Source organism: Somniosus microcephalus, chromosome 25, assembly GCF_052327205.1.
Source record: "Somniosus microcephalus isolate GS21.2 chromosome 25, FLI_Smic_1.0, whole genome shotgun sequence".
Lineage (NCBI taxonomy): Eukaryota > Metazoa > Chordata > Chondrichthyes > Squaliformes > Somniosidae > Somniosus > Somniosus microcephalus.
The window spans coordinates 9,014,562-9,029,986 of NC_141011.1; the positions used below are offsets into that span (position 1 = coordinate 9,014,562).

Genomic DNA, 15,425 nt, shown 5'->3' on the forward strand with positions numbered 1-15,425 from the left:
CATTCGGCCTTCCAAGCCTGTACCACCATTCAATAAGATTATGGCTGATCTTCTACCTCATCTCCACTTTCCCGCCCTACCCAATATCCTTTGATTCCCTTAGTATCTAAAAATCAATCGCTCTCTGTCTTGAATATACTCAACGACTGAGCCTCCACAGCTCTCTGGGGCAGAGAATTCCAAAGATTCACAACCGTTTGAGTGAAGAAATTTCTCCTCATCTCAGTCCTAAATGGCCAACCCCTTTTTCTGAGAGTCTGACTCCTAGTTCTAGACTCCCCAGCCAGGAGAACCATCCACCCTGCATCTACCCTGTCAAGCCCTCTCAGAATTGTATACATTTCCATGAGATCACCTCTCATTCTTCTAAACTCTAGGGAATATAGGCCTAGTCTATTCAATCTATCCTCATAGGACAGTCCACTCATCTCAGGAATGAGTCTAGTGAACCTTTGTTGCATGCTGTCTAAGGCAAGTATATCCTTCTTAGGTAAGGAGACCAGACTTGTACACAATACTCCAGGTGTGGTCTCACCAGGGCCCTATATAATTGCAGTAAGACATCTTTACTCTTATACTCCAATCCATTTGTAATAAAGGCCAACAGGCCAACAGGCCATTTGCTTTGCACCATCATCCCTTTTGTCTCTTTATCTCTCCAGCCAAAAGGGAAGGTCTGTGATCGGGTGGAAGGCAGGAGCGATAAAGAGGCGAAAGGGATGATGGTGCAAGGCAAAAGGAGATGGTAATGGGACAAGTTAAGAAACAAAAGATAGCTCTAGATGAAGTGTAAATGGCGATGGCAGAATAAAAGACAGCTGCCTTGTGAGAGAGAGAAAAAAAAAGAGGGGCCGAGGTTATAGTCTGAAATTGTTGAACTCGATGTTGAGTCCAGGAGGCTGTAAAGTGCCTAATCGAAAGATGAGGTGCTGTTCCTCGAGCTTACGTTGAGCTTCATTAGAACAGTGTAAGAGGCCGAGGACAGAGAGGTCAGAGTGGGAGTGGAGCGGAGAATTAAAGTGACAGGCGACCGGAAGCTCGGGGTCACCCTTACGGACTGAACGGAGGTGTTCCGCAAAGCAGTCACCCAATCTGAGTTTGGTCTCCCCAATGTAGAGGAGACCGCATCGTGAGCAGCGAATACAGTATACTAGATTGCGAGAAGTACAGGTAAATCATTGTTTCACCTGGAAGGAGTGTTTGGGGCCCTGAACAGTGGGAAGGTGCCGGGCGAAGGGGAAGGGGTGTTGGGGGTGATAGAGGAGTGGACCAGGGTGTCGCGGAGGGAGCGGTCCCTTCGGAATGCTGAAAGGGGAGGTGAGGGGAAGATGTGTTTGGTGGTGGGATCACGCTGGAGGTGGCAGAAATGGCGGAAAATGATCAGTTGAATGTGAAGGCTGGTGTGGTGAAAGGTGAGGACAAGGGGAACCCTATCGTGGTTCTGGGAGGGAGGGGCAGGGGTGAGAGCAGAAGTGCAGGAAATAGAATGGACACGGTCAAGGGCCGTGTCAACCACAGTAGAGGAGAATCCTTAGTTGAGGAAAAAGGAAGACATGTCAGAAACACTGGTATGGAAGGTGGCATCATCAGAGCAGATGCGGCGGAGACGGAGAAACTGGGAGAATGGAATAGAGTCCTTACAGGAAGCAGGATGGGAGAAAGTATAGTCCAGGTAGCTGTGGGAGTCAGTGGGCTTGTAGTGAATATTTGTCAATAGCCTATTCCCAGAGATGGAGACAGAGAAGTCGAGGAAGGGAAGAATCGGAGATGGACCATATGAAGGTGAGGGAAGGGTGGAAATTGGAAGCAAAGTGAATGAAATTGTCTAGTTCAGGGCGAGAGCAGGAAACGGCACCGATACAGTCATCAATGTACTGGAAAAAGAGGTGAGGGAGGGGACCTGAGTAGGACTGGAACAAAGAATGTTCCACATATCCCACAAAAAGGCAGGCATAGCTAGGGCCCATGTGGGTTCCCATAGCAACACCTTTAATTTGGAGGAAGTGAGTGGAGTTAAAGGAGAAGTTGTTCAATGTGAGAACAAGTTCAGCCAGACAGAGGAGGGTGGTGGTAGATGGGGACTGGTTGGGCCTCTGTTCAAGGAAGAAGCGAAGCGCCCTCAGGCCATCCTGGTGGCGGATGGAGGTGTAGAGGGATTTGACATTCCACGAAAAGGCAGGCATAGCTAGGACCCATGCGGGTTCCCATAGCAACACTTTTAATTTGGAGGAAGTGAGTGGAGTCAAAGGAGAAGTTGTTCAATGTGAGAACCAGTTCTGCCAGGCTATCTATTGGTCTCAGTGTTGAACATTTCAATTGACCCCCAACCTTTTGGGGAGTGAGTTCCAGATTTCCCTGACCTTTTCTGTGGAAAAGTGCTTCCTGGTTTCACTTCTGATCGGCCTAGCTAATTTTAAAATTGGGCTCTCTTTTTCTGGAATCCCCATGAGAGGATGTAGTTTCCCTCTATCTACCCTATCAAATCCTTTTCACCTCGATTAGATCACCCATCGCTCTCCTACACTCAAGGAAATACAAGCCTAGTCTATGCAACCTCTCCTCAGAAGTTAAGCCTTTCAGCCCCGGTATCATTCTGGTGAATCTGCGCTGTATCCCCTTCAAGGCCTATATATCGTTCCTGAGGTGTGCTGTCCGGAACTGAGTGCAGTACTCCAGATGGGGTCTATCCAGAGCTTTATACAACTGTAACATGATTTCCACCCCTTTGCATTCCAGCCCGCTTGAGAGAAAGACCAACATTCCATTAGACATTTGGATTACTTTTTGTACCTGTCCACTAGTTTTTAAAACATGTTAATATGACCCGACAGCAGTGTGTGTCAGCAGACTGTCGCTGAGATCTGAACTCCCTGTCATTCTCTTTCTAACTTGTCTAGATAACTGAGCCTAACAATTGGACCTGAGTGTGGCAATATACAACTTGTCTCAGTCGACACATGTTTGTGTAGTGGTTCTGGTGCTCAGTCAGATAATCCTGAGATTGCAAGTTCAAATCCCATTCTGAACACTCTGAAATGGAATTTGGTAATTGATATAATTGAGGGGTGAGCAGCAGAGGAAGGATGGAGAGCTCCGTAGCTGCACTCTGGACATTGGACCAGAAGGTCCTGAGCTGAAGCCCTGCTCCAGGACTTGAGCACATAATCTAGACCGACACCTCAGAGCAGAACTGAGGGAGTGCCGGACCTGCTGCCTCTGTGAATATCGTATAGTGGACCAATGCTTATTTCTTCAGCTGTCGATCTGTTCACTTATTCCTTCTTCGACCCCTTGCCCACCAAGACAAATTTCACCTTAAGCGCACCCCTCATCTAGCCCTGAACCCCTGTCTTTCTCTAGTTTCTGTCTGAGCTCATCTTGTCCCTGGGACACTCCTCCTGCTCTCTTGACCCCATTCCCCATAACTGCTGTCCCCCATGTTAGCTGGCATTGTAAACAGTTCCCTCTCCTCAGGTACTGTCCCGCTCCCTTTCAATTGTGGCGTCATCACCCCGCTCCTCACAAAAATCCACCCTCAATTCCTCTGTCCTTGCAAACAAAGACCATCACAAGGACTGCCTACTTCCATCTTGAACTTAACTGACAACTAGCAGCAGAAAAATAACTCTGAAAAGCTTCTAGATAGTTAGAAAAACCAACTGGTTCACTGGGTCCCCCGACTTGGTCTGGCCTAAGTATGACTTCAGTCTCACCTGCACCTTGTTGAGTCTTAGGGCTGGATTTTGTGAACGGAGGTGAGTTGGAGGCGAGACTGCTGCTTGTAGTGTCAATGTCCCGCCTCCATCCTTGCCTGACCATTCAGAGGGATTTTTCCCTGATTGAGCTTGTTAAGCCCGCCCTGCGGGCTCAGCAGGCCAATTAGGGAGGAAGTCACTGACAGATCACGTCAATGTCAGATGTGCTATCTGTCAAGACTTCTTGAAAGAAGAAATGACAGCGTTTGACAGCTCTGTGAAGCTGTCAAACACCGACATTCTCTTTAGTTTGATGGGTCTTTGAGGTGAGGACTCATCAAACATTGCAAATTTGTAAATTTCAGATGTCTGATGGATTGGAGTGTCCATCAGCCATTACCTGAACTTGACATGCAGGATGTCGGCTCTTCCGATCCTCCGTGGCTAAAGGCTATGGAAGGAAAACAAGGTAAGTGAACACTTTTTTAAACTTATCACTCAACTTGCATACTTACCACTCCACACTTGCACCCATCACTCACCTCTACACCTTACTTCCAGGTGCCTCCGACCGCCGCAGAACTCCTCCACGTCTCCTCCAACCCGGCAGGGTTCTCCAAGGCCGGGAATCCTTCACCTGTGAAGGTCAAATGGCACTAATCCTTTCCCGCCTCCAGGAGACGGGACCCGAAGCTGCACATCTTCCCGCCTCCTGGCAAATGGGCACGGAGGCGGGATGGGGGCGGGTTTGCCATCCGCCCCCACTTTCTCCGAGTTTACCGGCTGTCCCACCTCCATGCCCGCCTCCTCGGGGCTTGGAAAATCCAGCCCTTTATGTTTCCTGAGCAAGCCGGTCCTTGTAAGCTGGTCCCAGCATGCAGGTACAGCAAGCAATTAGGAAGGGAAATGGCAAGTTGTCCTTTATTGCAAGGGGGTTGGAGTATAAGAGTAAGGAAGTCTTGCTACAACTGTACAGGGCCTTGGTGAGGCCACACCTGGAGTACAGTGCACAGTTTTGGTCTTCTTGTCTGAGAAAGGACATACATACCTTAGAGGCGGTGTGACGAAGGTTCACTAGGTTGATCCCTGGGATGAGAGGGTTGTCCTATGAGGAGAGATTGAGTAGATTGGGCCGATACTCTCTGGAGTTTAGAAGAATGAGAGGTGATCTTATTGAAACATATAGGGGGAAAAATTCAGTTGCTTTGCGCCTCCCATTAGCGCCTTAAGAGGGTGCTAATGAGGCAGAAAGCAACTAGCGCCTGGACGCGGCACCACCAACGCCTCCCGCGAAATTCATTGGGAGGTAAGCGGCACCGCTAACCGTTAGCGGTGCACAGCGCTGCGACATTGCCATGCGCAGCGCCACGCTCACGCCCCGGCCACGATCTTCGAGAGCGACCCATAACTTACCGCTGGACGCTATGCCCGACGGGGTCGGGGGGGTCTACCTGCGGCCGGAGAGGTGCTATTTAAAGGCGAGGTGCCAGGCGGCCATTTTCGTTGCTGGCCGCCTGCCAGCACCTGCCTCCGCTGCTGTCCCCAGCCTCCTGACCCGCCCCTCCCGCAGAGTGCCGGCTGCGCTCCGTGAGCCCGGCACTTCTCTTGAGTGCCGGGCTCTTTTGCCGGCACTCCCGATCCCCGATGGCCCAGCTGGGCCACAGGTCGCGCTGCGCAAGGCCCCTCCCCTTTAAGAAGGGGAGGAAGGCCTGCAATACTGCGGCACGTTGTGCCGTGATATTCCCTCACAGCGCCCCAAGAGAGAGGTGGGGCACTTCCAGTAGCGCCCTGCTTCCCTCTTGGGGCTAAAAGTAGCGCCCGGCGAAGTTAACGCCCCAAAGGGGGCGCGACTCAATTTTCCCCCCATAAGATTCTGAGAGGGCTTGACAAGGTAGATGCTGAAAGGCTGCTTCACCTGGCAGGAGAGTCTAGAACTAGGGGACATAGTCTCAGGATAAGGGGTCGGTCATTTAAGACTGAGATGAGGAGGAATGTCTTCACTCAGAAGGTTGTGAATCTTTGGAATTCTCTGCCCCAGAGGGCTGTGGATGCTCAATCTTTGAGTATATTCAAGGCTGAGATCGACAGATTTTTGGACTCTAGGGAAATCAAGGGATATGGGGATTGGGCGGGAAAGTGGAGTTGAGGTCGATGATCAGCCATGATCTTATTGAATGGCGGAGCAGGCTCGAGGGGCCGTATGGCCCACACCTGCTCCTAATTCTAATGTTCTTATAAAACAGTTTCTACAAAACAAGAAAGCTCCTTCGTAAGGCAGTTCGCGACAGCCAGTAAATCACTCACTAACCACATTTACCAAACTCAAACCATTTTAAAAACTCATTTCTTACACTTAACTAAGATATAGAAACAAAAGAGACTATCTAACAAACAGTACAAGCAACAATTTAAAGCTCATTCATCCGGAGTGTCCACTAAATGAGCCAAATGCGCTCTCAGTGTCTCCTTGCAGTTTCTTCACATGAATTTGCCTTGGAATTTTCTCAAATTGGGGTTTTCCGTGAAATACATAAACCAAGCACAAATGGTGCTCTGCAGCCTGAACAGCTCTGCCTCCGCAGATTCCATTGTAGCCTGCATTCCTTTTCAGGTCAAACCAGAGTACTATTTGGACATATGACATTAATGGTTCTGAGGAATAAACACGTAAGGGCAGGTTGTCTGGAGCAGGTTTATCAGAAAATTCCTCATTAAAATGAATGGAAGGAGAGTGGTGGGATACGAGTCTCTGATTTCCCAATATAAGCTCCCTGAGGGCGAGGCTCCGTGCCAGCAGTTCCCATTCAGAAAATCAGTCCAGTGTTGGCTAGAATCTTGGCTGGTTTAACACTTTCTTTGTCTGCAGTTATTGCAACCCCCAGCGAGCTCAGAATAACCTGGAATCCACACTCCAATTCATACTTGGTTTCAATGGCTGTGATGTGTAGCAAACATCTCCACGAGGGTATTTTAGAGTTGAGATGGTTTACATTCGGTGCTTGTGGAGTTTAGGTGGGGGAGGACCATGAGCAGCTCTGCTGCCTGCGTTCACACCACTAGAACCAGCTCCTTTAAACCAACTGCGGAGTCACAGACCCACATTTTCATGCAGTGTTGTAAATGTGGGGAATCAGCAAACGGACGTCCGACTCCCTTAACCCAAACCACAAAAGCATCAGATGTAAAAGCAACAATAAGAAAGTAAGTGAAGTTCCCCTGAGACCTGTGTTAACACAACATTTAACGACTTATTGAGTAGTTAAGGTGACGAGCATAGATGCATTGAAGGGAAAGCTAGATAATTACATTAGGGAGAAAGGAATAGAAGGTTGTGCTGATAGGGGAGATGAAGTAGGGTAGGAAGAGGCTCATGTGGAGCATAAACAGACAAGTTGGGCCGAATGGCCTGTTTCTGTGCTGTAATTTCTATGTAATTCTATATCTAAACCGACAGGACAAAGCTGTATTTTTCACAGCTCAGAGCGTTCCTGACGTCAGTGGAGGCATCAGACAGAATTATGGAAAAAAATCAGAGGGCAAATGAGTCCAGACAGCTTTGCCACACCTGCTAGCATCTGCTTACAGAGTGTGTGGACACAGGGCTGGGAGCCCATCAGCTGTTGTGGTTCTACATTGGGAGTGGAGGGGTGGAGAAAGAGGAGAATGAAACAATTAAGAAAGAAATGAAGGCTTCATTAGCAAAAGTATCTGAAAAGTACAGGGAAAATGAGAGGGTTGGAAGTTTAAGATAAACCAGTTTTTTTAAGGACCCTGTTTATGGCCTTCATTGGTTGTGGCAACTGTAGCTGAGTCAGAAGGTTGTGGGTTCAAATCCCACTCCAGCAACTTGAGCACATAATCCAGGCTGACACTCCAGTGCAGTGCTGAGGGAGTGCTGCACTGTTGGAGGTGCCGTCTTTCGGATAAGACATTAAACCGAGGCTTCGTCTGCTCTCTCAGGTGGGCGTAAAAGATCCCATGGCTCTATTTCAAAGAAGAGCGAGGGGAGTTATTCCTGGTATCCTGGCCAATATTTATCCCTCAACCAACGTCACGAAAACATATGATCTGGTCATTATCACATCGCTGTTTGTGGGAGCTTGCTGTGCACAAATTGGCTGCTGCGTTTCCTACATTACAACAGTGACTACACTTCAAAAAGTCCTTCATTGGCTGTAAAGCGCTTTGGGACGACCTGAGGTTGTAAATTGCAAGTCTTTCTTTCTTAATTAGCATGATATTTGAAGGAGAATAAAAAGGCGTTCAGGATGCAGACAGGAAGAAGCTGTTCACAAACATTCCAGGTTGTATAATGTAGATTCTCGTGTCACACTGTCTACACCCGCTATTGTTTGAGTAAAACATTGACAGGTTGAAGTTCAGTAGTCCTTCCATTTCAAATCTTTGTTACTATTTGACTGTTATTAAGCATTTAAAATAAAAATTAAATATTTTGAAAAATAATAAGAACATTTTATTCCTGTCCAAAATTTACATGAACTAATTTTAAATGGTTTTATATGTTTTAATCATTTTTAAAAAATGTTAATTTAACATTTATTTTAACCCTTACGCTGCTAAAAGCAGGCCTTATGCTTTTACCAGGTGTAAGGGTTGTGTGTGCATTCGCTGTGCAGTAGTAAGTGTTTCTGGGACGCATGTGGATGATCTGTCAAGGAGAAACTTGACAGATCACAAGTTCCAGGTTTTCAAGCATTCGCATCGCATACGGAAACCTGGAACTTGGGGGGGCTTTCAGAGGACGTATGATGGTGCAGCTGTGCGTACCCCGTCATCAGCCCCCTAAAATCAGGGCCAATGTGATTGGCCAGAATCACAGCCGACATGAACGCCTGTTTCATCATTTGCACCGTGTGACTGTGTGTGTGTGTGTGTGACTGTGTCTGTGTGTGTGTCTGTCTGTGTGTGGGTATGTGTGTGTGTCTGTGACTATGTTTCTGTGTGTATGTGTGTCTGTGTGTGTGCGACTATGTTTCTGTGTGCATGTGTGTCTGTGTGTGTGTGCGACTATGTTTCTGTCTGTGTGTCAGTGTCTGTGTGTGTGTGACTGTGTATGTGTGACTGTGTGTGTGTGTGTCTGTGTGTGTGACTGTGTGTGTGCCTGTGTCTGTGTGTCTGTGTGACTGTGTGTGTGTGTCTGTGTGTGTGTGTGTGTGTGTGACTGTGTGTGTGTCTGTGTGTGTGTCTGTGTGTGACTGTATGTGTCTGTGTGTGCGTGTGTGACTGTCTGTGTGTGTGTCTGTCTGTGTTTGTGTCTGTATGTGTGTGACTGTGTGCGTGTGACTGTGTGTGTGTGTGTCTGTGTGTGTGTCTGTCTGTGTGTGTGACTGTGTGTGACTGTGTGCGTGTCTGTGTCTGTGTGTGTGACTGTGTTTGACTCTGTGTGTGTGTGTCTGTGTGTGTGACTGTCTGTGTGTGTGTGTGTGACTGTCTGTGTGTGTGACTGTCTGTTTGTGTGACTGTGTGTGACTGTGTGTGTGTCTATCTGCATGTGACTGTCTGTGTGTGTGTGTGTGTGTGACTGTCTATGTGTGACTGTGTGTGTGACTGTGTGTCTGTGTGTGACTGTCTATGTGTCTGTGTGTGTGTCTGTGTCTGTGTGCCTGTGTGTGTGTGTGTCTGTGTGTGTGTGACTGTCTGTGTTTGTGTGTGTGTGTCTGTGTGTGTGTGACTGTCTGTGTGTGTGACTGTGTGTTTCTGTGTGTGTGACTGTGTGTATGTGTGTCTGTGTCTGTGTGTGTGTCTATGTGTGTGTCTGTGTGTGATTGTGTGGTGGGGGCGGTGGGGAAGAGGAGGCCAGTGCAGTTTCCTCCTCTTTCAGAAAGATTGTGAGCATTCAGCCCATGATGTGTAAATATCTGAATTTAAACACTCGTTTATGTTTGTAGATCCTTCTAGATGGGACATATTTCAGTGATAAATAAGGCAATAGTTATTGACAGGGATTATTTATGTAATTCTAAATTGAATCCATGTGGGTGTGACTGTACTGCATCCCTCACTCTCCTGATCCAACTAAAATCTCATTAAAATGTTCATCATCTTCAACAGTGTCCTTGAAATGGGAATCACGGAGATAGCCATCCAGGCTCAGGAGAGGTTTCAGGTCAAAATATTCTTCACCTTCCTGTGTTTCTGCTCATTGTTATTCCAACTTCCCTTTTCTCCAGAGTTCAACCAATGAACTATCCATAATTCTACGAGCTTTGCTGAGCGAGCTGACCATGGCTGGACATTTTGTTACATTCATCATTCTCTTGCTGGTGATGGAGATATCCCATCACTTTGTGATCGGCTGGGATCACTTTGGCAAAGCAGGTCACAATTCCAGGAGAAGGGACTGCATGAAGGACATTTGGCAATTGTCTGGCTGCCATCTGGTTTGGGGTTTGTAGCAAGAGTCACCTAACACCATCGAGGTAGAAATTTGTCCCGGGCAGTGGCGGAAAACGGGTGCTATTGGATTGGCCGTCGACTGCAATGTAACGGAGTATCAGGCGCTGCGTATAACGGGCGGCCGATCCGATACCGCCCGAGACGAATTTCCCATTTGTTCTAAAATGATTATCATGCCGTCAGATTACATTGCACCTCCGTTAACTGTGTCTGTGATTCTTACCGTTTGCTAAATCACCATTTTACGCTTTCTGTTACAGTGGGAAGAAGTCAGTGGATACGATGAGACGATGAACACCATAAGGACATACCAGGTCTGCAATGTGTTTGAAGCCAGTCAGAACAACTGGCTCCGCACCAAGTACATCAAACGCAAAGGGGCTCAACGGATCCATGTGGAGATGAAGTTTTCCGTGCGGGACTGCAGTAGCATTCCCAATGTCCCTGGCTCTTGTAAGGAGACCTTTAATCTCTACTATTATGAATCAGAAACAGATTCAGCAACAAAGACCACTCCATACTGGATGGAGAATCCCTGGATGAAAGTGGATACAATTGCAGCGGATGAAAGCTTTTCCCAGGTGGATCTGGGAGGGAGGGTGATGAAAATAAACACGGAAGTCCGTAGTTTTGGGCCAGTGTCCAAGAATGGCTTTTACCTGGCGTTCCAGGATTATGGCGGATGCATGTCTCTGATCGCAGTCAGGGTCTTCTACCGAAAGTGCCCACGAGTGATCCGGAATGGGGCGATTTTCCAGCAAACGCTGTCCGGGGCAGAGAGCACATCCCTGGTGGTGGCTCGGGGGAGCTGTGTCCCGAATGCCGAGGAGGTGGATGTGCCCATCAAACTGTACTGTAACGGAGATGGAGAGTGGATGGTCCCCATTGGCCGCTGCATGTGTAAAGCTGGCTACGAGTCTGTGGAGAATGGCACTGTGTGCCAAGGTAAGAGCCCCATCAGTTCACAGATCCATCCATTGGGTCATCGGTTGGAAGTGATCTTAGTTACATGGAATGATCAGAAGGGGTTTGGCCCTAAGTCCTCTGCTCCACTTACTATTCTCAGATGTTTGCAGTTTACTAAATATTCTACCTCCACTAGGACTGAGCATTTAACATAACTTCGAAATAAAAATGACCCACTTCAAATAATAAGATGCAAATATGGAATCATTTAATGTAATAGTACTGAGCAGATCAGGGATGTGCAAAGACACAATAATGTTTCTGTTATTTACACTGGGACTTGACATTGCAGGCCACATTTTGCTGACTTTAACTGCAATACAATTTTCAATAATTGTTGCTTCCTGGCTGCATTTATTTCTAAACTGCTCTGGCTATTATTTCCCCTTTTTTCTGATTTTTCATTGTGATTGTTCGGAACACATTTACTTGGACTTTGACACTCGCTGGCTCGGTGCTGATGATTGGTTCTTGAAGTGTTTTGAAACGTGTGAGTCACCAGTTAGAGAGCAGACCTGCGCTTCGCAATAACCCAATCGTTGTTTCCAACTGCTCATTTATACGACTGTCAGTTATTCTGTGACTTGTCTGATCTTGTCGTCAGTTATCACTTACTTGGAATGCGGACTCGCTGGAAGGGACGAAGAAGCAGCTTTGACTTTCAAGCAATGGCTTCAAAAAGGCAACAAGATCAGAGTGTGTTCCCTTCCAAGTGTTGTCACAGATGAGGTGTTGGTGAAGTGCGCTGTGCTCTGAGTTTTTGATCAGCTGTCCAGGTGTAGTTAAATTGGGGCTCAGTGCAGGGCTATTCGCTAATCCATGGGAATTAATGTTAATACTTTGATACTAGTGTCGGGGACACTCACAAGCAGCCCATATTTTAAAAGAATTTTAGTTATATTTTGGGATCATAAATCCGTGTAATTGTGCTATCACAGGTGTAGGGCACAGTAAGATATCACAATCGTTTTGTACACTTCGCAGCGACAGTAAATATTGTGAATTTCTGGTTATGTAAGAGAGTTACTGATCCTCAGCGTTGAGAAGACTAATCTGAAGCTCAGCCTGGCGTTTTTTCTGTTCTACCTGTGTTGCTGTCCAAACTCCTACAGTGAGGGGCAGTTAGTGCAGTGTCTGGTGCCCATAGCGCCCATGCATCAAGCACTGGTGCCTCGGTCAACTGGTGCTCAGCACTGTGCTGCTCAATGCATGGGGCCTGTCTGGCACTGACAATCTACACACAGCTTGGGCGCAGATACGTCAAGTCCCCAGAGAGTAGGTTAACCAGGTCTATCCTTGTGGTACAGCCAGAGTGCATCAGATGCTCCGCACCCATTTCCCACGGGCACAGTCACACTGGCTCCTGTCTTCCTATACTGGGCTGATATTTTTGTCACTGCTGCTAATATCTGCTCTGCCTGTTGGCATTGATTTCAAGGCTTCATGGCTGCAGTGTTTCTTGACATCACCCCTGACTGGCCTGGATCTCATTTTAAGGCTATGCCCCCTTTTTCTGGACTCCGCTACCAGAGGAAATAGTTTCTCCCTATCTACCCTATCAATTCCTTTAATCAGAGGATCGATGAAGGGAATGCAATGGATGTTGTCTACATGGATTTTCGGAAGGCGTTTGACAAAGTATCACATAGAAGGCTGGTTAACAAAATTGAGGCTCATTGAATAGGTGAGTCAGTGGCAGCTTGGATAAGGAATTGGCTTAAGGACGAGTTGTGGTAAATCACTGTTTTTCAGACTGGAGGATGGTAGACAGTGGTGTTCCCCAAGGGTCAGTGCTGGGGCCACTGCATGTGTTGATATATATAATTCACCTGGATATTGGAATACAAAGTAGAATTTCTAAATTTGCCGATGACACCAAACTTGGGGGTGTGGCAAACAGTGAGGATGATACCAATCGACTGCAACAGGACATAGAAAGGCTCGCAGAAAGGGCAGACAAGTGGCAGATGGAATTTAATACAGAGAAGTGTGAGGTGATGCATTTTGGCAGAAGGAACAGGGAGAGGCAATATACACTTAATGGCACAGCTTTAAAGAGTGTGCAGGGACAGAGGGACCTGGGAGTTAATGTGCATAGGTCCCTGAAGGTGGCGGGACATATTGAGAGAGTGGTTAGCAAAGCATATGGGATCTTGGGCTTCATAAATAGAGGGATTGAGTACAAAAGTAGAGAAGTTATGCTGAACCTTTATAAAGCGCTGGTTAGGCCACAACTGGAGTATTGCGTCCAGTTCTGGTCACCACACTTTAGGAAGGATGTGAAGGCCCTTGAGAGGGTGCAGAGGAGATTTACCAGATTGGTTCCGAGGATGGGGGATCTTAGCTACAAGGACAGGATAGAGAAGCTGGATTTGTTGTCATCCCGGGGATGAGTGGGTGGTCATATGAGGAGAGGTTGAGTAGATTGGGACTCTACTCATTGGAGTTCAGAAGAATGAGAGGCGATCTTATTGAAACATATAAGATTGTGAAGGGGCTTGATCGGGTGGATGCGGTGAGGATGTTCCCAATGAAGGGTGAAACTAGAACTAGGGGGCATATTCTTAGAATAAGCGGCTGCTCTTTCAAAACTGAGATGAGGAGGAACTTCTTCACTCAGAGGGTGGTAGGTTTGTGGAATTTGCTGTCCCAGAAAGCTGTGGAAGCTACATCATTAAATAAATTTAAAACAGAAATAGATAGTTTCCTAGAAGTAAAGGGAATTAAGGGTTACGGGGAGCGGGCAGGAAATTGGACATGAGTCTAGGTTCGGAATGGTCATGGCCCTGTGGGTAGTGGAGTGGGCCCAGGGGCCGTGTAGCCTGGTTCTGCTCCTACTGTGTTCTAATTCTGTGTTAGATTTCAGGAGATGGTTTTATTCCTGTTCCTGGCTGGGGTGGAGATCGCCTTTACAGAAGGTAAGTACTGTAGAAAATATAGGGACAGAGTGATCTCCTGGAAGAATTTCGATCGCCTAGATGGGTCGGAGAGGAATTTCCCAGATTTTTTTCTCCCAAATTGGCCATTGGGTCTTTATCTGGTTTTTCGCCTCTCCCGGGAGATCACATGGGTTCGGGTGGATGCAGAGTGATAGAAGATTTGAGGTTAGGATCAGATCAGCCATGATCTTATTGAATGGTGGAGCAGGCTCGAGGGGCCGATTGGCCTACTCCTGCTCCTACTTCTTATGTTCTTATTAGAGCAAAGGAGGTAGAAGGATGATTTGATAGAGGTGTACAAGATTATGATGGGTTTGGATAGGCTAGACGGGGAAAGGCTGTTCCCATTAGTTGATAGTACAAGGACTGGGGACACAGATTTAAGGTTTTGGGCAAGAGATACGGGGGGATGTGAGGAAAAACTTTTTTACGCAGCGAGTGGTAATGACCTGGAACTCGCTGCCGACGGAAGTGGTGGAAGCGGAGACACTCAGGGAGAAATTGAGTATAGCCCCGTTTGGGGCGCCAGCCTTGCCAGGGCGCTAAAAGTAGCGCCCCGGCAGCATTCGCGGCCGCCCGCCGGAAATTCAGTGGTAGCACCCCAAAGGGAAGCGCGGCGCTACTGGAGGCACCCCACATCCCTCTTGGGGCGCTGTGACTGAATATCGCAGCGCAACGTGCTGTAGCACCACACGCTGCGGCACGTCGTGCTGCGGTATTGCAGGCCTTCCTCCCCTACTTAAAGGGGAGGGGCCTTGTTCAGCGTGATCTGGGGCCCAGCTGGGCCCCCGAGGATTGCGAGTGCCGGCAAAAGAGCCCGGCACCGAGGAGAAGTGCCGGGCTCTTGGAGCGCAGCCAGCACTCTGCGGGGGGGAGTTCAGGAGGCCGGGGACGGCAGCGCAGAGAGGTGCTGGCAGGCGGTCAGCAACAAAAATGGCCGCCCCGCACCTCTCCTTTAATTTGCGCCTCCACCGCCGCAGGTAGGCCCCCCTGAACTGGTCGCACATAGCGTCCGGCGGTAAATCAGGGGGCGCTTCCAAATATCACGGCCGGGGCATCAGCGGGGCGCTGCGCACACTGATGACATCATCGGTAGCGGCGCAGCGCTAACGGCTAGCGCCACCACTAGCGTCCCGCGGAATTTAGCGGGAGGCGTGGCCAGTGGCTTGCGACCCACTTAGCGCCCTCTTAAGGTGCTAACGGGTGTCCCAGCCAACTGAATTTCTCCCCCTCAATGTTTTCAAGGGGAGACTGGATAGGCACTTGAGGGAAATAAACTTGCTGGGCTACGGGGAATAGAGCGGGGGAATGGGACTGACTGGATTGCTCTACAGAGAGCCGGCACGGACTCGATGGGTCAAATAGCCTCCTTCTGTGCCATTATTACTCTAACTCTATGGGCTGGATT

General features: G+C 48.2%; 1 protein-coding gene across 1 annotated transcript in view; it reads left to right on the forward strand.

Moving 5' to 3' along the window:
• The window catches only part of LOC147100493 (ephrin type-B receptor 2-like), a 298,808-nt gene that overhangs the window by 55,097 nt on the left and 228,286 nt on the right, over nucleotides 1-15,425 (forward strand). The window contains exon 2 of the mRNA XM_085967333.1: nucleotides 10,373-11,057. Within this exon, the coding sequence (XP_085823459.1) occupies nucleotides 10,373-11,057 (685 nt within the window). The remainder of the gene's footprint in view (nucleotides 1-10,372; nucleotides 11,058-15,425) is intronic.